The 25,443-nt window shown below is 56.2% G+C and overlaps 2 protein-coding genes across 2 annotated transcripts in view; both read right to left on the bottom strand.

The window, feature by feature from the left end:
• Positions 1-8,282, bottom strand: part of VEZF1 (vascular endothelial zinc finger 1) — a 19,087-nt gene extending 10,805 nt beyond the window's left edge. Inside the window, exons 1-4 of the mRNA XM_036395277.2 lie at positions 8,116-8,282; positions 1,831-2,528; positions 1,047-1,110; positions 1-70 (exon numbers count right to left, since the gene is read on the bottom strand). The exon at positions 1-70 is cut by the window's left edge and continues 114 nt beyond it. Of these exons, the coding sequence (XP_036251170.1) occupies positions 1-70; positions 1,047-1,110; positions 1,831-2,528; positions 8,116-8,148 (865 nt within the window). The 5' untranslated portion in view covers positions 8,149-8,282. The remainder of the gene's footprint in view (positions 71-1,046; positions 1,111-1,830; positions 2,529-8,115) is intronic.
• A 14,754-nt stretch (positions 8,283-23,036) lies between these two features.
• On the bottom strand, positions 23,037-24,796 carry SRSF1 (serine and arginine rich splicing factor 1). The gene is made up of 4 exons (XM_036395053.2): positions 24,376-24,796; positions 23,995-24,179; positions 23,598-23,770; positions 23,037-23,342 (listed from the first exon to the last, which is right to left on the bottom strand). The coding sequence occupies exons 1-4, from the start codon at positions 24,567-24,569 to the stop codon at positions 23,148-23,150; spliced, it is 747 nt and encodes a 248-aa protein (XP_036250946.1). The 5' UTR covers positions 24,570-24,796; the 3' UTR covers positions 23,037-23,147.
• Positions 24,797-25,443: the final 647 nt, after the last annotated feature.

The raw sequence follows: 25,443 nt of genomic DNA, 5'->3' as shown, positions 1-25,443 counted from the left end.
ATACCTTTCCTTCATGGCGCACCATGTGTGTCCGCAGTCTGTCTTTGGTGGCAAAGGCAGCAGTGCACGTCTAGATGGAGGACAAAGTTACACTTGAGGGCACACAGAGCAGCACAGCATCACCCACAGGCCCTCTGGGAGCCTGGCAGGTCCTAACAGTATCCTAAGTGCATTGACAACTGTAACTTCTACCTGCATTTATAGAGAAACAAAAATCAAACTACTCAGCAGAGACCGAGAGTGGAATTTGCTTCTGAGATAATCAGGACAAAAATCATATTCTATACTGCTTGAACTTTCTGAAAACAGTGGGTTGCCTTACCCACCGATGCAAGAGGGAGCCTGTAAAAAACACCTACAATAGGCAAAGTTGGTTTCTAATGTAATTTTACTGTACAAATATGAACTTGGTACCTTACACTGCTCAATTACTTCTGTTTCCACCCAGAACAAGGAAACAAAACCTTTTCCTAACACTATTCTTTTTATCCAAGGCTTTTATTTAATAAGATGATTCACTAAAACAGGTTGGAATAAGCAGGGATATTCCAAGCAAAACAGTTAATTGTTCAAGGGCAATCAAATTATTTCATCTAGTCTCAGTCATCAACTTAGGACAACTTGCTTTCCCCTTCCAGCAAAATAACAGATCCAGAATCAACCATTCCCACCCATTTTAAATAGAAGTGCTGAGAAAGACATTTCATTTGAACATGCTGAGGAACACACTGCACACATTACCCAAGAAATGAGCACTGAGCTGAGGATGCTGCTACAATCCTACTACTAAGTTAAGCATATGGTAAAACAGAGCAACTATGCTGTTCTCCAAGAAAGCAAAAAGCCTCTAATCTTCCTAAAAAAGCAACCACGGTATCTTTTTAAAGTTCCACCAGAACTCCAGCACTGTGGTGTGGTGGCAAATGTGGCTTTACTCCTAAACTTGCTTTTCAAAAGTCCAGGAGTAATTACAGCTCTGGAAAGATTCACCTGAGTACCACTGACACAATAAGGTATTGTTCTTAATAAACCATTTCAGCCCTTACTTGGCATTTGAAGGGTCTCTCTGTTGAGTGAACATGTTTAACGTGACAGCTTAAATGATCAGGCCTGCAAGAAAGAGAGGAACAGGAGAAAAGTGCACACTGTTACAAACACAGAGCCAGGACACCTTGGCTAGCAGAGCTGACCCCGAGCTGGTCACTCCCTGCAGCCCCCATCCATCCCTCTGACAGCCAGGATAAATCCCTTCCCCTCACCTACCAGGGGCTTCCCCTGCAACACCTCACAGCTTAGAACCAGCCTGCGGTTTAAATCTTAACTCTGTTCTCCTCACACACCTGGCAATGGCACGTTCGGTCACACCTTGTGTAAAGGTGAGAGCGCAGCAGCTCTAAAGGTTGAAGTTTTCTCTGTTGCAAGCACAGGTACGAACAGAGCCGGCAGCAGTGCAGGCTCCCCCTGTGCTGTCCCTCCACCCTGCTGTAAGACCAGGTGACAGCTCCTCTGCCCTGCCCCATTCACAGACCATGGCAAAGGCTGCTGAAGGGGCTCTGTGCCCACCCCCAGTGACACAGACACACATCTTATGGGCTCTGGATGAGGTCGAGAAACCATTTCAAACCACTCTCCTAAAAAAGTGACCACTTCTAGCCACTGCTAACCTTGCTCAGATGGAGACTCCCCCACCCTAACTGCAGACAAGGCTCTTTATCCCCTCACCCATCTCCTCAGAAGTTTGGCTCTCCCAGCTCCTCACTACCACAGCTTAACCCTTCTCGCTCAGGAAAAGCCAACAGCGGAGCACGCCTGGGCTTTGCTAGGTGGTACCTTGAGAAGCCTTTTCCACACACCCCGCAGGTGTAGGGTTTCGTGATGCCACCTTCGTGAGACCTCACGTGGTAGGTCATGCGATCCTTTCTCTTGAAGCGCTGATTGCAAATGGGACATTCGAAGGGTTTCTCGTCCGAGTGGGACAGCTTGTGTCGGTTGAGGTGGTAGACGTCCCTGAAGGCCTTCCCACACATCTCACAGGCGTGGTTCTTCTTCACGGGCTTGCTGGGCTTCTTCACCGTCTGCGTCACCGCCATGGCCGTGGCGCCGGCGCTGCTGCTGGGGTTGGTGGCAGAGGAAGACGTAGTGACAGTGGACAGGATGCCTGCGATAGTCGAAACCAGCGAACTCCGGCTGTTGTCACCAGCGATGGTCGAGATAAGGGGCACCATTGTGGTGGGAGTTTTCTTTGGCCGTGACACTAACTTTATCCCTGTGTGGCAGGACTCGTGACGCCTCAAATGGTAGCTGTCCCTGAAAGCTTTGCTGCAGTAAGTGCACACAAAGGAGGTTTTAGGTTTTTCCTTTTTAATCCCAACAATAGCATCCTTTAATGTTTCTGGTGCAGGCTGAGGTTTCTGCGTTATTGGTAAGGGCAGAATCGGCTTCTGATCGGGCGGCTCAACAGCAGAGCTCAGGAGAGGCAACAAACTGTTCTGTGCTGCCTGCTGTTGGTGATGGGAGGCTTCGTGTGCCTAAAACCAAACATTCACACTTAAATTCTCTGGATGGGCGCTCGCTCTGGCACGGTGAGAACATTTACAAACGACAGGGAAGCACATTCTGGACCAAAAGCCACGGAAGGAACAACAGGGGAAGGTTACATAATGCTGGTTTTGGACAAGATAAACCGCTCGCGCTGTAAATGCCCTGGCTGTGCAGACCCTGTGGTAAGTGTAGGACACAGCACAACAATCAAGGAATTATTAAGTTTCTGGAGGGCAACTTTTTATGGAAGACAACTAGGTGCTTGTCAGATCTTTTAATAACAGCATTTCATCTTTACATAACAGATAACTCATTTTGCTAATGATCATATCAGATGGCACATCAGGACTGTCTCTGGAAGGGATGAAGGTACTGACAGGAGTTGCAAAATAAGGCCCCACCTTTAAGCCGAGCTTAGTGCACACTGAGAATTGAACCGCAGGCACAGGGAGCCAGGATGTGATAAGGCGTCTTATTTAAACAGTGTGTTCATACCCCTGTGCCAGCACTGAAACCAAAGCAACTGGAATCGGGAGCTGTCTAAAGCCACATCTCTATATTTAGCAGGTTCCTGATGCATTTATCCACTGACCACTGTGTTCTCTGCGTCTGGAACTAACAAGAATAGCGGCAGGGCCTTTTTCTCTTCATCAGCAGCTACTTTGTGCTGGGAAGAGAAGCTGATCGATACATACTGGGAGACATCTAGAGATGCTGGAGAACACGGCTCGGGGTGTTGGGAATAAACCCTGAAAGCTGTCTGAAAGCAGCCAATACCAACTAACTTTGAACTACAGAATGTGTGGCAGAAGCTACAGGGAAGGGAAGGGAAGGGAAGGGAAGGGAAGGGAAGGGAAGGGAAGGGAAGGGAAGGGAAGGGAAGGGAAGGGAAGGGAAGGGAAGGGAAGGGAAGGGAAGGGAAGGGAAGGGAAGGGAAGGGAAGGGAAGGGAAGGGAAGGGAAGGGAAGGGAAGGGAAGGGAAGGGAAGGGAAGGGAAGGGAAGGGAAGGGAAGGGAAGGGAAGGGAAGGGAAGGGAAGGGAAGGGAAGGGAAGGGAAGGGAAGGGAAGGGAAGGGAAGGGAAGGGAAGGGAAGGGAAGGGAAGGGAAGGGGGGGCCCGCAGGCAGCAGCGCTCAGCTGAGCTGCAGCCTGCCTGCCACGGGCTGTGCTGCACCACGCGTGGTTATTCTAAGGCAGAAACACTGTTATTAAAACTCATCCAGTCAGACTGGGACAAAACCCTGGCAGATACAATTTTAATGTGGTTTAGAAACCACACAGACCAATTCAGCCTAATGGAGCATTAAAATAAATCACTCCAGCACCTTAAGCCAGTTTAAGTGCATCTGTATTCAAGATGTGCCTTGGTCTCATCAGACCAGTTTTAAATCAGGCTCGTTATTAACCCAGCGTGCCAGACCTGAAGCTGAGTTTGGGGAAACTTGCATTCCCATTAGATCAGTACTGCAGCCTCCAGGACTCCTTTCCTCTGGTTTTCCTCACAAAGTAACATGACTGAAAGCTGTGAGAGCTGAGTAATACACTGTGCCAGTGCACGACCCTGACCTGTCTACTTTTACATCTGTTGGGGTGGACAGTACTGGGAAGCACACTCAGGCTAATGCTCTTCCCATGGGAAAACCATTTCAACACGTCCTTTGGACAAGCCAGTATTTCTAGAAGCTCACTTTGGGCCTTTTTCCTAGTTGTATCCTGGGTGCTTTGCCTGCCTGGATCGCAGCAGGGACTACAGTCCCACAGAGCATCTCTCCCTTGCTGTGGGGCAGCTCTGCACCATTCCATCTCGCTTTTTGGGAGCGTGATGCTGATGATCTTTGGACAAAAGCCACGGGTGGATACCAACACTAACCCACGTGGGAAGGAATACAAGCTCCCAAACACTCCCAGCCTATCTGACAGTTCACGGGAGAACGCCTGGACTCCGGACACTAACAGGAGACAAAACCTGTGGGAACCATTAGGAGCCAGGCCAGGCTGTCCATCTGTATCTGCTTTTTAGATCTGTCTGTGCTGAAGCTCGGGATGCAACAGGTAGGCTGGATATTAGCACACCTGCCTGGCCACAGCAGCCACCCCCAACAACAGCCCCAGGGGCTGGTTTATTCCAGGGAGCAACTGCTGAAGAGCTGCATCCAGAACTCTCCTGGAGGCGACGCTGCTAAATCAGGGCATGGCACAAGCCCCAGCAGCTCCATTAAACTTTTCCCTGACTTCAGTGACAATTGTGCATTTTCAACCATTTATTTTCCACGTTTTTAAAAAGGTTTTGACACTTCTACATTGCATGAAAATAAGAGTTTGCATGATACACACCGATGGCACAATACTGAGCAAGTTGTGCACTTCAACACAATTTTAACTTAAAAAAATTCTGAAATGTTTTACAACTTCAAATCGGCGTTAAACAATGTTGTTAAACTGCACCAGAAGACACTGCAGAGCACCTAATGATAGCTCCAGAGATACAATTTCAAAGGCAGAGCTAGCAGATCGGATAATGGAGAGCCCAAATCCTTTGGACAAGGTTCAAACTTAGGCAGTTTATGGATATTTTTAAGCCTCAAAGAATCGTCAGCACTTCAAGGTAATGATGCACTTATTCCTACAGATCTGATGGAGACAGTGGACATAAAACAATGTACATTCATCAAGCGACAGGCTATGGAGCTGCTGCTTATATAAGTCTGCTTATCTTGGTTCCAAGGGAGCCAGCATTATTCACAGCAGCGTGCGCCTCACAGCCCCTCTGCCCCGAGCTGTGTTCCTCAGTTTCCAAGGGCTGTTAAAGCCTTTTAAAAAAGGATCAGGCAGCATTTTTTTTAACTCCCTGTTGGAGAAGGGAAGCCAGCACCTGCTGCATGCCTCTGGCAGGCGCAGTTATGCAGGCTCAGACCACGGTTTTACTTCACCCAGCATTAACGTCAAGTCAACATTTTGGAGATATTTTGATGGCCTGGGACAGGCTCTTCTGCAAAATCCCCTTGTTCTGTCACTAATTCCTTCTCTCCTGGGGGGGCAGTAAACAAAAAAACCCTGCAATTCGCGACCCGGAGTGTAGGATGTGGCATTGTGAACTTCCAATGCCAGAGGCTAAAATATTTTTGTGCTTCAGCCTTAATGTGAGAGCAACAAATTAGCATGAGTCATATCTTGAACACTCCATCTGATGGATGAGTCCTCCTCACATTAACAGATACAACTTTCACTTCCTGAGCACATCCTAAAAGCGGTTTTCCAACTATGCATTTTGGGGACTAAAAGAAGATCCAAACAAGAACTGCTTATTCAGTAGCACGATTGTTTCTTTAGAAAGGGATACAATTCATCAAAATGCCACCTAAAAACAATCAAACAACTTTATTTGGAAGGAACGGTTTACAGTCCCACAGCCCACTGCCACGGGACTAAAATTAAGACATCGAATCCTCCTCTAAAAACATTTGGCTAAAAATTACAACTTTATATTCCACGTATTAGGCTGTCCCTTAGGAATCCTGTCCCAGCTGGAACACACACTTGGTTTAACACTCCCCCCAGGAAGAACGAGTGTGAATATTCAGTCACTTCCATTTGTTATTTAACTGACACTGGGGACAGGCTTTGAAATCCACGCTTTTTAACTAGTTTTAACTAATCAGCTGGATCGGGGCTGATGTGCTGCTGTGAGAATGGGAAGAAGAAAAATGAAAGTCACATCAGGACTACCTCAGTGCTGCTTTCTGCTGGGTGCATTGGCACGCTCGCACCCCAAATCACCGATTCTAACAAAACCATTCAAGAAACAATATCCAGCATTTATCAGGAGCTCTGAAAGCTTTATTATTTAGAGAGGGGAAAAAAAAATCAGAGGAAAATTTCCACGTCACAGTTTTATGAAGATGCTTCCGAGTCGCACGTTCGGAAAGCGAACTGCTGACTCCTTAATTAAAAGCAGCAAAGCTGCCTCCTAAATCAGCGTGTGACATCACTACTTCAAAACTCAGCACCTTCAGAAAAGCACGGACGAGCAGCGAGGAGCTGGACACGTACTTGAAGCATTACTTGGCATTTCTCAGCCTGCTGCAATACAGTCCTGCCAGCCTAGGAAAAATTTCCCCTGGAAAAATGCTCAGCTGGGAGGCAGCAAGGCACTAAAGCAGCCCCGGCTCGGAGGGAGATGGCCCTAAACTAAGGAGATTAACTTCTTAGCGTGAAGTTTCCTACGTGCGAATCACAACTGCCCACTAGAGTGAGAAATAATTCACCAGACCTCAGCCCAACTCGATGGCATCGCCCGCATCCCTCAGGAAAAGGCGGAAAACCCAGCGCCCAGCTCCCGGTACCGGCTCCCCGGAACATTCCCGGCGTGTTTTCCGAGGCAGAGAACCCGAGCGAGTGACTCATCCCTTGCTACTTGCAAGGGACGAATTTTTCCTCCCTAAAGGAATGGTGCTCGCTCTTGGCGGATTTATTCATTCAACTCAGGTTTTCAAACTCGTGTCACGGGTTGGGTCTGGGTTTAATTCCGAGGAGGACAGTGAGGAAGCGAGCGGCCGCCACCGGGAACGTGCAAAGAGGATTATTTTACCTTGAGAAAGGTGATGTGCTGGGCGCTTTTTTTTTTTTTTTTTTTTTCCCTCCGCTGCTGCTGCTGCAATCACACATTCTATGTTTTCCAGCGCAAAAAAAAAAAAAAAAAAAAAAAAAAAAAAAATCCAGGAGAAAACAATCTGGTGAGAAAGGGCTCGCGAGGCTCACAAAAGCCAGGCAAAGATTTCTTTTTTTTAGTTGTTTTTTTTTTTTTTCTGGTACATTGGATTTTCTCCGGAATTACATAAACAGCGGTGTTTTTAAGTCAGTCTTTCACCGACAGAAAGGGGGAAAATTGTGACTCAGTTGGCAAAGGGAGGGGTTGCACGCTCCACCGTCCCTATTCCTCCCCATTCCCGTTAGGATTTCGCCAGTTTTTACAGAAATCCGGCCCGCTCGCGTCCTATTTTAAAAGAAAACAAGCTCCCTCGTCAGCCGGCCCTGAGTCAGGCTGTTTAAAGAGGGATTAATTTATTCTCCCAGACACGGCGTTTGTTCCATCGGGGTTTTGTTGGAGCCCGGTGGAAGCTTGGGGTTGTTGTTTTTTTGTTTTTTTGGTTTTTTTTTTTTTTTGTTCGTGGCTTTTTTTTTTCTGTTGTTGTTTGTCTCTTTAGACGAGGGGGGAGAGAAAAACAAGCAAACACCAAAAAAAAAAAATAAAGCGCGATCTCATGTTTTGCGGGGGAAAAAACAAAAATAAAATACAAATATGAATATCGGTGGTTTGTAATGAAAGCGGGAAGGGAGCGCGCTGCGGGGCGGCGGCGGAGGGAGAAAGTGCAGGAGGGAGAAGCGGAGCCGCGGGGCCGGTGAGGCGCTGCCCGGCGGGCCGGGTCGGGCCGGGCCGGGCCGGGCCGGGGGCGGGCGGGGGCCGGGCGGCCGCGCTGAGTGACAGCCCGGCCCGGCGGGGACCGGCGGGGCCGCGGCCGTGAGGGAGGGAGGGAGAGAGGGGGGGCGCGGGCAGCGCCGCCGCCGCGGGGCCTCACCTGAAAGAGGAACGCGGTCCAGTTGGCCTCCATGGCGGGGGCGGCGCGGCCCCGGGCGGCGGCGGCGGCGGCTGCGGCGGGCGGTCCCCCCGTCGCTCCCTCCCCCGGGCCGCAGCTACATGGAGCCGACAACAAAGCGGCGGCGGCGGCGGCGGCTCAACATGGCAGCGCCGAGCGGCCGCTTCCGCTAACCTCGGGCTGCACCACTGCGGCCCAGAGGGGGGAGGCGGCGGCGCGGCGCCCCGGCGGGGCGGCGATGGCCCGGGCGGCCGCGGCGCCGCCCCCGCCGCTCCCCTCGCCGCGGGGCGGGCGGCGGGCCCGGGGCGGCGCGGCGAGGCGGCAGCGCGGGCGGCGGGGCCGGGGCGGCGCGGCGGGCCGGCCGCCCCCCCCGCGGGGCTGGCAATGGGCCGGTCCCGGGCTGGGGAAGCCGAGCTGTGGCGAGAGAAGATGGAGGAGCGGCCGAGGTGTCCGGGGCCGCCGCCGCCGCCCGCCCCGGCTCGGCCCCGAGGCCGCCGAGCCGCCCGCCCGCCCCTTCTCCCCTCCCCGTCCGCCCGCCGCCCCCGCCCGCCGCGCCGGCAGGGAGGGAGGGAGCCGCGGGGGCGGCGGGGGGCGGCTTCGCCCGCGGGTGCGGGCGGGCGGCAGCGCCGGGGGCGGAGGGGGGGGGGTGTGAACTCGGGGCCGCCCCGGGGGTCGCCCGGCGCCGCCGCCACCTCGGCACAGCCGGGCTCGTCCCCAGCCCACCCGGGCTCGCCCTCGGCCCTCCGGGGCTGCTGCCGCCTCCCCGGGCCGGCCCTGCCGCGCACCCCGCCTGGCCGGGCTCCAGGAGGGCCGGGCCCGGCCTGTCCCCCGGCCCCGGCAGCCTCCCCCGGGCCGGGCCGGGCCGGGCCGTGTGGGGCTCGGGCGGTGCCGTGACCCTGCGCAGCCCCGCCGCCTCCCCCGGGCCAGCGGAGTGGATGCGCCCGTACCTGAGGCATCCTCGGCGCAGCACATGCATGCAAATCGTAGCCACGAGCAATTAAATACATACGTACCGTTAATTACGTGTTTACATACACCAAGCACGTCCCTGACAGGCGGCGGGACGGGGCCCAGGGACGGCTCCTTGCACCTCCCGCGTGCTGCCAGGACAGGGAAGGATGCGGGGCACATCTGTGCCCTGCCTCAGGTGACACCTGAGGGACACCCAGCATTTCTTCCACACCTGAGTGTGGCAGGTTTAACACTGCCACAGGAGGGGGGGTTTTAATCCTGACCTCCCTTTGCCTTCCCTGCCACTGGAGAGATGAGAACAGGCTTACAGCACTTTATTATTTATTTTCCCCCAGCTCTGGTCAATCCTCTTTGCTCTGGCCTGGATCCCTGCTGAGCATCCGAGGCCTCGGTGGCTCCGGGCGCGGGAAGGAGCGGCCGAGGCTCCCTGGCTGCAGCGTGCAGGGCTAAATTTGGCCCCTGTGACTTCCTCCCGTGCGGGACACCCGGGTGGTTTTTCTTGTCTCCTGTTACAGATAATGCAAAGGCCGGTCCTGAAGCAGCAGCTCGGCGTGGCAGGGAGGAGGGACAATGGGGACAGAGCAGGGACGAGGGCACACACAGCAGGGGCTCAGCCCGCTGGCTCAGCCCTGGCTGTGTTGGCTCAGTGCTGGGCAGGGCACCTGGCTCCTGCAGCACGGTTCTTCACCTTCCCAGGGCATTGCAAAACAGTCCTTGTTCTGTTCCGAGAGATGCCTGCGGTTCTTTCACGCCTCTCAGGCTTTTTTCCTTGAAACTCCAGTGCCAGAGTCAAGTGGTTATGTCAAAATGTGTTTGCATTTGAAACAAAAAGGAGTTTCTCAGCCGTGTGACCCCAGAGGGAAGTTTGCGACTACGTGTGGGCTTGGCTGCCTGGAGTGGCCCAGCCTGCTTGGGAGCACTTGTAGCTCCAAGGGTTCGTCTGCCTCAGGGAGTCTGGAGCCTGCTCGGATTTGTCCCCCCTGTCTGCACCACAGTAGAGTTCCGTGATGGTGCACAGCACTGGAAATTGTAAAATATTCCCCTCGCTCTGCAGAAGATCCTAACTGCGCAGCCCCGCGCACCTGTTCGGAGTTTTTTGGTGGTTTTTTGGAGAAAAACACCAAAAAAAGGAGCCAAAGGTGTTTGCCAGTGCAGCACTCCACCAGCCCAGCCCGCTCTGCTCATCCCAGCCGTTTTTCCCAGCCGCGGTGTGGGATCAGCTGGATCAGTGCACGCCGTGCCCTGTCCTGCCGGCTGTGAGCGCAGCGCTGCCCCAGGAGAGCCGCAGGAACCCCTCGCTCGGGGACAGGGGACGCCGCTGCCGCCCCTGGCTGTTTCCCTCCCGGCCGCTCGGTTATTTTTGTTAACGCTTATTAAGGAAGACTTGGGAGAGCTCTTTGTTAAGGGCTCACACTCACTTCAATTAAAGGCTAAGAAAACTACCCAAGCGTATCACTGACTCATCGGAGAAATCCCAACCAGCACGTAGCCGCCTAAACTCTGCTCTTGTTTTCACAGCTAGAGCGCCGAGAGGGGACACAGGAACAAAACCTGCAAGACTCGCAGCGACGTCAGACGAGAGGGAAACGGAGCTGGAACCCACTTCCCTCTGGGCAGAGCCGGGCTGGGCCCTCCCGGCCCCTCCTTTACCTCCTTTACCTCCCGCAGCCCAGGGCTGGGAGCTGGGAGAGCCCCCGGGGGGAAGCACTCGCAGGAGCTCTATTTAGAAAGGGCAAGCCCGTGCCAAACCTGACGAACTTTCCTTTACCCAGAATTATAACTGGAAGTCTAAAAAGCCACAGTGTTTGAAAACACGTGTTTACATTATATATGCCCCAAAGCAGAATAAACAAAGGTTAGATTTGTAAACTCTCCATCTTAATTAAAGCAGCACTGCTTAGGACAAACCCACATAACAGGCGGCTTGAAGTGTTGTGTTATTTAATTTATACCTTGCAGCTCCCTTAGTCATGGAGCTGGGACAGCGATAGCATCAGCAGCCACCCCGCTGTGCAGGCAGAGGGAATTTCTAGGGCACTGGGAGCCCGTGGCCCATTTACCACCCTCCCGAGGCTCTGCTTCTCTGCCTTTCAAACTCAAATCTTCCCTCCTGCTCCCTCGGCGCTTCCCACATGGTTAGGAAGGAAGGGAATGCTGCCGGGTTCTCCTGCCTCCAGTGCCAGCTCTGGTGATGGTTGTGGGAAGCCTCCAGGGACAGGCCAGCACCAGAGCTGCCCCTCGGTGCCACGGCCACGCTGTGCCCAGTGCCAGCCCCATGGATCCCCTGTCACTGTGCCCAGCGCCATCACCACGGATCCCCTGTCACTGTACCCAGTGCCAGCCCCACGGATCCTCTGTCACTGTGCCCAGCGCCATCACCACGGATCCCCTGTCACTGTGCCCAGTGCCATCACCACGGATCCCCTGTCACTGTGCCCAGTGCCATCACCACGGATCCCCTGTCACTGTCCCAGTGCCAGCCCCACGGATCCCCTGTCACTGTCCCAGTGCCAGCCCCACGGATCCCCTGTCACTGTCCCTGTGCCAGCCCCACGGATCCCCTGTCACTGTGCCCAGCGCCATCACCACGGATCCCCTGTCACTGTGCCCAGTGCCAGCCCCACTGATCCTCTGTCACTGTGCCCAGCGCCATCACCACGGATCCCCTGTCACTGTGCCCAGTGCCAGCCCCACGGATCCCCTGTCACTGTACCCAGTGCCAGCCCCACGGATCCCCTGTCACTGTGCCCTGTGCCAGCCCCACTGATCCTCTGTCACTGTCCCAGTGCCAGCCCCACGGATCCCCTGTCACTGTGCCCAGCGCCATCACCACGGATCCTCTGTCACTGTACCCAGTGCCAGCCCCACGGATCCCCTGTCACTGTGCCCTGTGCCAGCCCCACGGATCCCCTGTCAGCTCCTGCCCAGTGCCAGCCCCACGGATCCCCTGTCACTGTCCCAGTGCCAGCCCCACGGATCCTCTGTCACTGTGCCCAGTGCCATCACCACGGATCCCCTGTCACTGTCCCAGTGCCATCACCACGGATCCTCTGTCACTGTCCCAGTGCCAGCCCCACGGATCCCCTGTCACTGTACCCAGTGCCAGCCCCACGGATCCCCTGTCACTGTCCCAGTGCCAGCCCCACGGATCCTCTGTCACTGTCCCAGTGCCATCACCACGGATCCCCTGTCACTGTGCCCAGTGCCAGCCCCACGGATCCCCTGTCACTGTCCCAGTGCCAGCCCCACGGATCCTCTGTCACTGTCCCAGTGCCAGCCCCACGGATCCCCTGTCACTGTGCCCAGTGCCATCACCACGGATCCCCTGTCACTGTGCCCAGTGCCAGCCCCACGGATCCCCTGTCACGTCCTGCTGACAGCCCTGCTCCGGTTCTGATGGGCCAGCGTGTGCTTGCACCACTTACAATGGAAACTGTGGCCAAATATTTCAGCTTTGCGGGAACCCCTTTCTGTTCATGCTCTGAGTGCCACAGCAGGCTTTGAATTTCGCAGCTCTGTGGGGCTGGAGAGCCCTCGAGAGTGTAAATAAGCTGCGCTGATGGTGCTGAGAATGTGCTCCCCGCAGGCAATTTCCCTTCAGCTGCTTCCCGAGTTCTGTCTTCTCTGGTTTCTCTCTTTGCAGCCTTCCCTCTCAAAGTGATCAGGGACACTAAACAGAGACAGTGAATTACATCTCTTGGAATCAGGGCTGGAAGCAGAGTGTGCATGCTGGGAGGAACCGTGGGATGGTCCAGCATCCTCAGGAGAGCATCCCACAGCCCCCCACTGCCCAGCTCCTGCTGGACCAGCATCCCTGACCCAGAGCATCCCACAGCCCCCCACTGCCCGGCTCCAGCATCCCTGAGCCGCAGCAAAACCAGGGTGGAAGGTGCTGCAGGGACAGACAAGCCATTCACTAGGCAGAGGGAAATGGAAATGGGAACAGAAAGGGAACGGGAAAATGAATGGGAAAAGGAAAATGAATGGGAAAAGGAAAAGGAAAAGGAAAAGGAAAAGGAAAAGGAAAAGGAAAAGGAAAAGGAGAAGCTCTGGCCGGATGGCTGCCCACAGCCAGTGCCCACCCTGCCCTGGAGGGTGGCAGCGATGCCCTGTCCTGCCCTGTCCTGCCCGGGCCATCCCCGGCTCGGCGGGAGCGCTGCCACTGCCGGGAGCGCCGGCCGGAGCCTGCTCGTAATTAGCGCATGTGAGAGATCGCTTCACTTTCCAAAAGAGGGAAAGAGGATGCAGGGAAGCACCAGGCAGCTCGGCTGGAGCACCGAGAGCAGGACGGCGGTCGGCGGGGAGCAGCGAGGAGCTGCCCCGGGGGAAGGAGCGCTGTCCCCGGGGCTCAGCAGGGATGGCCCAGTGCCTGCTCTGCTTTCCTGGCTGTAGCCCCCAGCCCCGAGGTGCGCTGCTGCGGGGCTGTGTAAGGAGGGAGGGAGGGAAGCCGGAGGATGCCCAGGCAGGGCAGAGGGGCAGTGGTGCCAGGGCCACTCGCTGCTGCGGCAGGGGGACACCCCCGGCTCCGCTGGGTGCCAGCTCCCACCTCTCTCACCACGCCAGGGCTCCCCCAGCGCCAGGCAGGAAAAGCCCCGCGGTTACTCCGTGCTTTAGGCATTCCCTGGTGAAAGCATTCCCATGGCAAACTGCCCTGCCACCGTCCCTCCCTTCCCTGCAGCGCTCCCGAGCTCTTTCTTCCCTGCTGCCCCTCCTGCAGCCCCTGTCCCCCCCCAGCCCGGCTGCCACGGGAAACCCTCCCTGCCTCCCTGGGATTTCCCCATCCTCCCCAATCGTTGCCACCCTGTGAATCCGCGGCTGTGTGCTGTCCCCGGGGCACGGCACGGGCGGATTGTCGCTGTGCCCGAGCCCGGCTGTGCCCGCAGCCCCGGCCGGTGCCGTGCCGGGGGCTCTGCGGGGCTCTGCGGGCTCTCCGGGGCTCTGTGGGGCTCTCCGGGGCTCTCCGGGGCTCTGTGGGGCTCTCCGGGGCTCTGCGGGGCTCTGTGGGGCTCTGCGGGGCTCTGTGGGGCTCTCCGGGGCTCTCCGGGGCTCTGTGGGGCTCTGTGGGGCTCTGTGGGGCTCTGTGGGGCTCTCCGGGGCTCTCCGGAGCTCTGCGGGGCTCTCCGGGGCTCTGCGGGGCTCTCCGGGGCTCTGTGGGGCTCTGTGGGGCTCTCCGGGGCTCTGCGGGGCTCTGCGGGCTCTCCGGGGCTCTCCGGGGCTCTCCGGGGCTCTCCGGGGCTCTCCGGGGCTCTGCGGGGCTCTGTGGGGCTCTCCGGGGCTCTGTGGGCTCTCCGGGGCTCTCCGGGGCTCTCCGGGGCTCTGTGGGCTCTCCGGGGCTCTCCGGGGCTCTCCGGGGCTCTGTGGGCTCTCCGGGGCTCTCCGGGGCTCTCCGGGGCTCTGCGGGGCTCTCCGGGGCTCTCCGGGGCTCTGTGGGGCTCTCCGGGGCTCTCCGGGGCTCTGTGGGGCTCTCCGGGGCTCTCCGGGGCTCTCCGGGGCTCTGTGAGGCTCTCCGGGGCTCTCCGGGGCTCTCCGGGGCTCTGCGGGGCTCTGCGGGGCTCTCCGGGGCTCTCCGGGGCTCTCCGGGGCTCTCCGGGGCTCTGTGGGGCTCTGCGGGGCTCTCCGGGGCTCTCCGGGGCTCTGTGGGGCTCTCCGGGGCTCTCCGGGGCTCTCCGGGGCTCTCCGGGGCTCTCCGGGGCTCTCTGGGCCCCGCACACGCCGTGCCCGGCCGGGAGCCGCTCGGAGCTTCCTGCGGGCAGGGACAGCGAGCCTGGGCTGTGTTTGGCCCTGCGGCCGCACGCCGGGAAGTGCCCTTATCCCCTTATCCCCTTATCTCTTCCCACCTCCTTGTCCTCAGCCGAGCCTGGGCTAATCTCTGCTTGGCACCTTGAGCGCCGCAGCTGCCCCGCGCCGCCAGCGCCCAGCGGCTTTTCGTTGTTATTTTTGTTGTTATTTTGGTCATCTCCGTCACAACTTTTTTTTTTTTTTTTTTTTTTTTTTTTTAATTTTTTTTTTTTTGCCATAAAACGGCCGCTGTCATGTGCACCCCAGGGAGGGCAGAGCCGCCCCTGGTTGTCACACGGGCCCCGGCCATGCTGCTGGTGTGGCCCGCGGGGTCACCGCCCGTGCCCATCTGCGGCACCACTGCCACTGCGGGGACACAGGGGGGACACCCCGGGGCAGCCGCACCCGGGGCTGGGTGGCACCGGTGCCACATGGCGGGGATTGCCCACACTTCATATCAAACCCGAGGATGGTGGAAAGGTTCGGGCTGGAAAGGATATTGAAAATCATCCAGTTGCACACCCTGCCGTGGTCACGGACACCTTCCACTAGACCAGGGTGTTCCAAGCCCCATCCTTGAACGCTTCCAGAGATGGATGGGGCAGCCACAGCTCCTGTGTGTCCTTGTGGTTTACAGGGTGTGCACAGACGCGAGGAGATCGCAGCTTTTTCTGTCTCACATGGGACATTTCAGAGCCCTCCTGGCAGGTGCTACCGACCCCTGCTCACCCCCTGCTCTCCCCTGCCCGGGCTGCCCTCAGCACTCTGCCTTTGAACCCGCTGAACTCTGCTGCTCTCCAGGAAAACTGTTTCCCAGTTTGATTTAAAAACTTCCTGAGCCAGAGCCCGTACCAATTCCTTAGCAGCGCACAGCTCCGGTTAATCACCAGTGACCATTTTTAGTAATAATTCCTGCGGGGCCAAGGACTGCAGGGAAACATCCGCTCCTGCCTCGCTCCCCTTCCCACCATCTGCCCCGGCTCCTCCCGGGCACGGCGCGTACGGCAGCAGGCACACGGGGTCAGTGCATTTAGGGAAAAACACCACCGCTGAATTAGAGCAGCGCAGGCAGCGAGGAAATCCTAACGCTAATCCCTGATCTTTCACTGACACACGGCAAAGCTCGGCCGAGCCGGCTGCTCCCCTCCTCCCCAGCCACAGCTGGAGAACACGGATAATGCTGCATTACCTTCCCTGCAGGGCTGCTGCGATTAACAGCGGCAGAGAGCTCCGAAATCCTCCCGGGATGGGGATGGCAGGGATTAATACTCGGCTAGATGCTCCCCCAGGACCATTTGCCAATGCCGTGCCCCATTTTCTTTATTCTTTGCTATTTACTTTTATTTTTTGCTGGGACCTGGGTGGTGTTTAATCTCATTTGGCAGTTATGGATTGTCTCCAAAACAATCAATGTCTGTGCATTCATCTGCATCGCTCAGCTGATCCCACAGGGACGAGCAGCCAGCGCCGGCGGGAGCCCCGGGCAGAGCATCCCTGCTCTCACTGGCCGAGGAACCAACTTTGCTCCATGTTTCCAAGGGGGGAAACAAAACCTTTGGTGGTAGCAGGCAGCTCTGCCTCAAATTAATTTCGGTGCCGTCGGGAAAATATCCTGTGTCATTCTGCAAATCAGGCAGAAAATGATGCTCCCCGTGCCTTCCCTCCTGCCTGTGTACTGTACAGACACGCACGTGTGAGGATGGAGAATCAATGCAGCCAGAGCCTGCGCAGCGGGATTCTATCCCCGCGTTTCATCTTGTATCAAAAATCACGACAAAAATACAGCCCTGCCTTTTGTCAGAAGGAAAATACCCAGAGCTCAGCAAACTGCCAAGTTTTCCATGTTGAAATTTGCGCTGGCAGCTGCTCTCCGCAGCATCCCGGCCAGCCAAACGCCCCGTGGGATGCAGGCAGCCCCAGAGCCCCGGATCCAGGCTGGCAAACCTTCCCCGGTCGGCATCCGCGTGCTCTGAGCTCCTCAGGATCTGTCACGTCAGCAGCTGCGCAGAGGGCGAGCAAGTCATGCGAGAAACGGGCATTTCTTCAAAAAACACAGGACCCGGAGCGTGAATCGCGGCTGAGTCACTGAAACACGAAACTCACTAAAGGGATGAATTAGAGCTATTAGAATATAGAGGTAATTACTCATGAGAACAATGCCCCGCTCCACTCTTTAATGATTACACAAATTAGTGCATAAAATTATGTTAATGGCTCTGCAAGCGGCACATCCACCCAGCCGGCCCGGCGGGAGGGGCCGCAGAGGTGAGGGACCCCCTCAGCCCCCAGGGCAGGGCGAGGGAGCGCCGGGAGAGGCTCCGTGCCCGTCCTGCGGCTCTGCCCGTCCTGTCCCGCAGCTCTGCCAGGCTCTGTGCCCGTCCTGCAGCTCTGCCCTGCTCCATGCTCATCCCATCCCGCAGCTCTGCCAGGCTCTGTGCCCATCCTGCAGCTCTGCCCTGCTCCATGCTCATCCCATCCCGCAGCTCTGCCAGGCTCTGTGCCCATCCTGCGGCTCTGCCAGGCTCTGTGCCCATCCTGCGGCTCTGCCCATCCTGTCCCGCAGCTCTGCCAGGCTCTGTGCCCATCCTGCAGCTCTGCCAAGCTCTGTGCCCATCCTGCAGCTCTGCCGGGCTCTGTGCCCGTGCTGTCCCATGACTCTGCCAGGCTCCATGCCCATCCCATCCTGCAGCTCTGCCCTGCTCCGTGCCCATCCCACCCCACAGCTCTGCCCTGCTCCATGCTCATCCCATCCCGCAGCTCTGCCCTGCTCCATGCCCATCTCATCCCGCAGCTCTGCCCTGCTCCATGCCCATCCTGCAGCTCTGCCCTGCTCCATGCCCATCCCATTCTGCAGCTCTGCCCTGCTCCATGCCCATTCTGCAGCTCTGCCAAGCTCTGTGCCCATCCTGCAGCTCTGCCGGGCTCCGTGCCCATCTCATCCTGCAGCTCTGCCCTGCTCCATGCCCATTCTGCAGCTCTGCCAAGCTCTGTGCCCATCCTGCAGCTCTGCCGGGCTCCGTGCCCGTGCTGTCCCATGACTCTGCCAGGCTCTGTGCCCATCCCATCCTGCAGCTCTGCCGGGCTCCGTGCCCATCCCATCCCATTCCATCTTGCAGCTCCGCCAGGGCAGCACAAAGCACTGCAGGGACCACGCAGGGCAGGTGGGTGCATCACTGGCTCACCTTCAGAGAGGGATTTCAGGGAACGCTTATTACCCGGGGAACTGCCTGGAATCTTCATTTTCCCCAATAATTCAGCTTTCCGTTTGAAACCGCTCCAAGTGCAATTCCAGACAAATCTGCTCTTCCCGTGCAGGTGCAGCCGGGATCATTCTGCACTCGGCATGGGGGACTCACCAAAGCTGGGGCTGTTCTAAGCCAGTCTAGAAATTACTCTAATTTTGCTGCACAGCTAAAACCTCTGCTGTTATCAGGAGCAAGAAACCTCACAGCACAACCAACACACACAGATCAATGAAAGGATCTCCTGTTCTAAAGCAGAAGTTTCTGTTAGAAAAAAAAAAAACAACCCAAACAAACAGAAAAAAAAAAAAAAAACCCCAAACTGTGGTTTCTGGGAGAAACCACAAGTTTTCTAACCGTTTCTATTTCGGAGCTGGTGCTGGCTTTATGAAGTACGGGGCTATCAGGACGCTGTGCGATGGAGGAGCAGAGACTCCCTGGGTCCGCAGGCGCTGCCCGGAGCGCTGGCCGCACAAAGGAGGCAGTATCGGGCCGGGCTCCGGCAGCTGCGGGCCCAGGCCGGCACGGAGGGGCCGCCAGCCCCGGGCGCACAATCGGCCTCAGTTGTACCAACAAAGCGGCTCTATCGGGACAGATTCCCCGCGGGAACGGTGCAGCTCATCCCGCGCTAACGGGCGGGGAACGCTCCCTGCTCGCTGCGCAGCAGGAACTCACCTGCTCTGGGTCAGGAGAGGGCTGCGTTTGATGTCCCCTGCAATTCCATTTCCCCACCCCTTCTCTCTCTTCAGAGAGAATGGACTCTCAAAATATTTAGTTTCAGGAAGAACACATTGATGAAAGAAGACACCTTGCCTTGGTTGGCATCTGTTGAAATCCAAGCAAACACCTTCCTGGAAGAGGTGCTGGTGGAACAGCCTGTTCCCACCAATGCACAAAGATACTGAAACCAGTGCCAGCTTTGCCCCCCAGCCCAGCCAGGCCGGTGGATGGCTCCCAGGAAGCAGATTCCCCACGGGGAAAGCCAAACAGGCACTTACCAGATTCACTTTCACCCTCGGAGAAGCTGAAGGGCAAAGGAGATGGCAGCAGGCTCCCCGGGTAGTGCCAGGCACGAGTGTTGCTCCCAAAACTCACCAACTCCTCATCATCCCTGTCACAATGTTAATGAACTCATAACGTGGTATAATTAAAAACTGAGAGTGTGTCAGGAGGCACAGCCTCCTCCAGTTAACTTCTCCTACTGCTGTCAAACCTGGTTCATAGCACATTTCTGAGATATTAATTTAATTCCTCTATTTTATGTCAATCAGAGAACATGATGTTCCCCCCGAGGACGGTGGAACACGCTGGATCAGAATCTGAAATTAAAACACGGGGCACTTGGGGAAAGCCTTGCCTCACCCTGTGGTTTCCCTGCTCCAGCACTGCCTGGCTGCTCACAGCACGGTGATGGAAACAATTTATGAGGGAAAAGGGAATGCATGAGAGCTCCACACTGGGAGCAGGTTTATTACAGGATCTCACAGACACCACAGCTGGGACACAGAGAACAAAGTGAGTGGGTGATGCTGGGGCAGGAACAGACCAGCAGCTCCTCCTGCAGTGAGTTCAGCTCTCCCCTTGGAGGGGGAAAGCCAAAACAAGGGAGAACCCAGGAGGGCTCTGTTCCCTCCCATTCTCCAGGTGAGATGGAAAGGATCCTCTCCTCTCTACGGGGAGGATTGCAGCCTTCTGGCAGAGGTGTGGGCCCCACCAGCTCTGAGACTCCAGTCAGCAGCTTTCCAGGAAGGTGACACTCCACAGATCCCAAAGCAGAGAACACTGTGCAGCCATCTCCTCTTCCTGGGTGTCAGTGCCCTCCTGGAGCATCCACAGCGTGATCCAAACCACTGAGACAATCTCAGGAGCAAAAAATCCTCACAAAGCTCCTGCTCCAGGGGTTGATCCACACACAGGTGAGACTTGGAGCACATCCTGCACCCACCAGAAGCAGGCTTGACAAATTACAGCCTTCCTGCAGCTCCTGCACACACACACCTTGCACGGGGAATTCCAAGTTTCAGCCTTCCTGCACGTGCCTTGCACAAGGAACTCTGAGTTCCAGACTTCCTGCAGCTGCAGCACACACCTTGCACGGGGAATTCCAAGTTCCAGCCTTCCAGCATACACCTTGCACGGGGAATTCCGAGTTCCAGCCTTCCTGCACACGCCTTGCACGGAGAATTCTGAGTTCCAGCCTTCCTGCACACGCCTTGCACAAGGAATTTCAAGTCCCAGTTGGCTGAATTGCCCCTGAAGTTGGTGCTCCACACATCAATGAGCTCCTGGTGACCCTGCCTGGAGCCAGCAGCTCTGCCTGCACTCCCTGGCTCAGCTGTTCCAAAGCGATCCCTCAGGAGTGCCAGTGGGTCACTCCTCCTGCCCGTGGGGCCTTTGAGAGGGATCCTCTCCAAACTCCAGTCTGGCACACCAAACTCTTCAGGTTTTTCTTTGTGAAACACCCTGAGCACACCTGTACCCATTAAAACCCCTTTCACTTTCCTTCACCAGCAATGGAACAGATCCAGTCCCAGTGGAGTTTGGGGTTTTGGGTTGAAGTTCACCTTTGCTGCCCAGCTCCCACCCGTGTGCCATGGAGCCCCCACTGGCATTTCCCACACCCTCACAAACAGCTCTGGGTAGCACAGCCCAGCCTTCCAGGGCCAGAGCCTGCTCTGGGCACCCAAGGGAGCCAAAGGGGGAAGGAAGGTCCAGCCTGGCCCCAGGGGTGCAATGGGCCCTGCCCACAGCCCAGGGGTCACCCCAGACCCCAACTCCTGCTCCCTCCTCCATCCCCCCACAGCGGGACGGTCACACAGACCAGTTCTGCCCCATTCATGCCCAGGACAAGCCCATGTGATCTCCTATCAACACTCCCTCCTTTAAACATGGGTAATTCATTCTTTTCCCCTCCCCGTTGCTGGATTCCACCCATTTCCCAGGGAACTGATCCTTTATTGAGGAGAAGCTCAAACATGGATGTTTCCTGTGGAACACTCCAGCTCTGTTCCACACAAAAGGCTTTTGTCCGGGCCCCAACGCGAGGGCGAGACTGCGACCAACAATGACACGGGCGTGTTTTTGTAAAAATTTTATTTGTCAAAGAAAAAAAAGCAATGGCCAATTGAAACCTACGTCATCTTTAACTCCAATTTTGGTCTTTAAATTTAGACAAATGACTTATTTACTTTTTTTTTTAAAACAAACCCCCCTTTTTCCCCTTTAAGGTTTACCATCTACTCGTGCTGAATCCTTCCAAGGAGATTGCTCCAGCGTACCTCTCCAGGTCCTCGCTTTGCTCCTTTTACCAAAAAAATGCAAAACTCCATCGTGCATCTTAAGGGCTCCAATCGTCAAAAATAGGAAAAAAAAATATCTTTGGAATAGCCAATTGAGTTGAATAAAAAAATCCACACGAATGCGGTTTGGTTGGGGCAGGAATCCACTCCTATGTTCCTGGTAATTTGATCCCGCTCCATGAATCCTTGTAATTCAGCCTCCCTATCCTATCCACATTATGATTTGAATCCAATGATCCAGCTCCAAGGATTGGGATCCAGTGAGCCCTCTCCAATCCAAACCTTTATAACCAGCAAAACCAAAAAAGAGGAGGCAAAAAGTTAGATACTGTAATGAAAAAATAGGATTCTGGGGAATGATCAGTTATGTTTGCCATCAATAAATGCAGATGTACAGTAATAACTATCAATTCCCCAAAACAAACTTTCCAATGGTGATGCTCAGATAATTTCTTTAGAAATGTTAATTACTATTTGGAGGAAACATTGTAAATATTTACAATATGTCAACTGGAAATGCCAACATACTCAGCGCATTGGTGGGTACGAGGTTTTGTGGTTGTAAAAAATGGTTTTTACTAAACTGGAAAAGCTTTAACTGCTCGGTCTATCCACCTACTACGGAATGGCTGGACTACAGCTGCACTCCCAGCTGGAGGGAACGTTAACAATCGGTGTTTTCACACGGATCGTGAGTCAATCGTGAATTAGTCTGAGGGGGCAGGGCTGAGACTTAAATTATTCCCCACTAGGTTTGCTATTTTTATTTTGCTTTCATTCTGGTACTTATAAAAATGCAACAGCCACGCTGTATCAGTCACACAGAGGACATGCAGATTTTAGCAGTATTGATATTATACTCTGATTGCAAGTTCTACTACAAGTGTACGGATACTACGGACATGGACACTTGTAACCAAACGCTGCGGGACAAATAAACCAATGCTCCCCCCCGGCCCGTTATTCCTTTAGAAAACTAGAATGGAATAGAGAATTACAAAAGCAGGGATCTGGCCACAATTGCCCCCCCAGAGAAGGAAGTTTTAAAAGAGAAGAGCAATGGCAGCCTGCGGTCACGAGGACATGCCTGAAGCCACACGTGGGGACACGTAGGTGCTCGGCCTCAATTCCCCTGTCTCTCAGTATAAGGTCAATACTGCCAAGTTCATCTGTGACAATAGCACTTGGAGTCATACCATTGCCTCCATTATTGATCTGATCCTCCTCAATCCTCCTTTTGACAATCCTAAAATGATTGACATGTGCTCCACAATCCTTTAATCCAAAGCATTCTTAATCCATCTCTTCAGATATGTCTACAGAAAGACACACGAAAAGGCAAGATAAAATGTAAGATCCCCCAGAAGAGACAAGTTAGCCACAAACATCCCAACATCCCCAGCTCGTCTCGACCACAGCGGAACACTGAGACATTTACACAGCAATACCACAGCTCCAAGAATGTTGGTATTGAACTAGAACTAAACCAGAACAATCCTGACTGACAGCAATTAAAATACAATTTACCAAAGACAGGAGGGGAATGTCGGTGTCGAGGAGCAAATACTCACTAGGGATTTTACACAAGAATGCAATTCAACACTTCAGCCAATTCGAGTAAAACAGTTGGAATTTAAAAAAAAATAAATGAAAGACTGTACTAAGTAAAGGAAAACTGTATACAACATGGGGTTCTACAAAAAGATCAGAGCTAGAGTGATGTTTATGTACGAGATCGGGATCTGCTGTGGCGGGGAGAGTAGCGTGGAGATCCTCTGCTTCTTCTTGGGGAATAACTGCGGCTTCTGCTGTTGCTGCGACTACGGCTCCTGCTACGACTACGGCTGCGGGACCGAGATCTTCCATAGCTTGGGCTTCTTGGGCCATCAACTTTAACACGGATGTAGGCAGTTTCTCCCTATTGGATAGACAGAACTTTCGATTGAAACGTCGAGGCTTCAGGGCCATGTTTCAGGCATGCTGACAGACTGTAGACAGCGTTACTACGGCCGGGACAGACAGCAGAGCTTACACGTCTATGTCCAGCCTGACCACACACTTATTTAGCTGCTCCGTAACCAAACAATGACCACCACGCGTTCCTTACCTTCACATCCTACTGTTAAGCCCCTTGTATCCAATTCTGGCCAAAGAAAGTAAGTGTGATACCTACCTCGTGAGATCTAAATTTAGTGTTATCCAGCTTTCGCACAGCGTAGGTCATGTCTTCCTTCCGCACAAACTCCACGACACCAGTGCCATCTCGGAAAACATCAGCATAACATACATCACCTGCTTCACGCATGTGATCCTTTAAATCCTGCCAACTTCCACTTGGAGGCAGCCCTAGAGAAAAACCAAAACGTGACTTTAAAACCAGATTAGAGCCTCACCTCCCGTATTACAGCAGCAGAAGCGCAGCGAGGGAGAGGAGCGCTCAGCACCGCGGGGACAGCACCGCTCCCCTCCCAAAGCACACGGGGCCACGCTTTTTAAGGAGAAGCTCGCAGCAGCACCGCGCCCGCAGGACCCCGGGGGAGCACTCAGGCTGAGAGAGAGCAATGACTCACCCGAGACGATCACTCTGTACTCCGAGCGCCGGGACGGGGGGCCGTACCTGCCCCGGGGGGCTCCTCCCCCCCCGCCGCCGCCGCCTCCTCTGCCGGTGCCGCGGCCGCTCCGGGGGAACTCCACGCGGAGGCGATACCCATCGTAGTCGTAGCCGTCCCGCCCGTAGACGGCGTCCTCCGCGTCCCTGCGGGCGGCACGGGGCGGGCGGTGAGCGCGGCCGCCGCACCGCCCGCCTTTGTTCCCGCTTCCCGCCCGCCTCTCCCCGCCCGCCGCCTGGCTGGGCCCCGTTAGCGCGGCCCGGGCCGCGGGGCAACGCTCCCAGGCGGGCACCGACGGCTCCGCGGGGCTGGGAGACCCGGGGCAGCGCCAGAGGGCCTCACCTGGGGTCCTCAAACTCGACGAAGGCGAAGGGCGGGCCCCCGCGGCGGTTCTTCAAGTCGATGTCGCGGATGGCGCCGTACTTGTAGAACACGTCCTCGATGTCCTTGGTGCGGATGTCGGGGGGCAGGTTCCCCACGTAGATGCGGCAGTCGTTGTTGCCGGCCGGGCCGCGGATGACGCCGCCGCCGGACATGGCGAGGTCGGCAATGTTTGCGGCGGCGCGGGGCGGTGCGGGCGGCGCGGGGCGGCGGTGGCGGGGCCGGGCCGGGCTCTCGGAGCGCTCGTCACCTCCCCCGACCGCCGCTTCAAAATGGCGCCCGCGGCTCCGCTCGCGCTGCCTCTGCGCGCACCGATCTCACCCCGGGACGCAGCACCGGCCGCAGCACCGCCCGCGCTCACGGCGGACCAGCAGCGCACGCGTCTTCCGCCGCGCCCTCGCTCTTCCGCCCCGCGCATGCGCGGTTCCACCGCAAAGTAGTCCCTCGGTTCTCGCCGCCTCGGCGAAGCCGAGTCCGTGAGGGGGGCCGCAGCTGTGGGGCGCGGGGCTGCGGGAGCTCGATTATAACGTGGGGAGCCTGCGGTCCCCGCGGCAGATGAGAGACGCTCCTCCCGCCAGCGGCTTAAACGGCGGAGGCCGCGTGACGTCACGTCCGGTGCGGCGCCCCGCGCCTTTAGGCCCGGCCGGGGATGGCGCGGCCCACAATGCACCGCGCGGGACGGCGGGCGCGCTTGGCGCCAAGCGCGGGGCGCCTCCCACAATGCATCGCGGGCGGGCCGCCATGGCGCTGGCCTCGGTGTCCCCGCTCTGTCCTCGGTGTCCCCGCTGTGTCCCCGCTGTGTCCCCCGGGTGGCCCCGCCGTGGGCTGAAGGGCTCGTTCAATGCGCTGTCCCGGTGTGCCGTGCCTCGAGACAGGAGAAAAGCGCTGTGCCTGCTCCCCGGGGGGCAGGACCCCAAATGGCCGCTCTGGGGGCTCAGGGGGGCACCGAGCTCACTCAGCTTCTTCAGGGTTTAAATCTCCTGGGTTTGGGACTTTGCCCCGCTCGCGGTGTGTCTCCCATTGCTGAAC

This window comes from Molothrus ater, chromosome 21 (genome assembly GCF_012460135.2).
Source record: "Molothrus ater isolate BHLD 08-10-18 breed brown headed cowbird chromosome 21, BPBGC_Mater_1.1, whole genome shotgun sequence".
Lineage (NCBI taxonomy): Eukaryota > Metazoa > Chordata > Aves > Passeriformes > Icteridae > Molothrus > Molothrus ater.
The sequence above is the reverse complement of the archived record's forward strand: the minus strand, read 5'-3'. Positions and strand labels throughout refer to the sequence as shown.

What these genes read in the sequence shown, in the direction of transcription:
- SRSF1 (XM_036395053.2), bottom strand. Translation starts at nt 24,569, where the DNA reads ATGTCCGGCGGCGGCGTCATCCGCGGCCCGGCCGGCAACAACGACTGC. An exon ending in GTCGAGTTTGAGGACCCCAG is followed by an intron (nt 24,180 to 24,375) that starts GTGAGGCCCTCT and finishes TGCCGCCCGCAG; the next exon opens with GGACGCGGAGGACGCCGTCT. An exon ending in CTAAATTTAGATCTCACGAG is followed by an intron (nt 23,343 to 23,597) that starts GTAGGTATCACA and finishes TCTATCCAATAG; the next exon opens with GGAGAAACTGCCTACATCCG.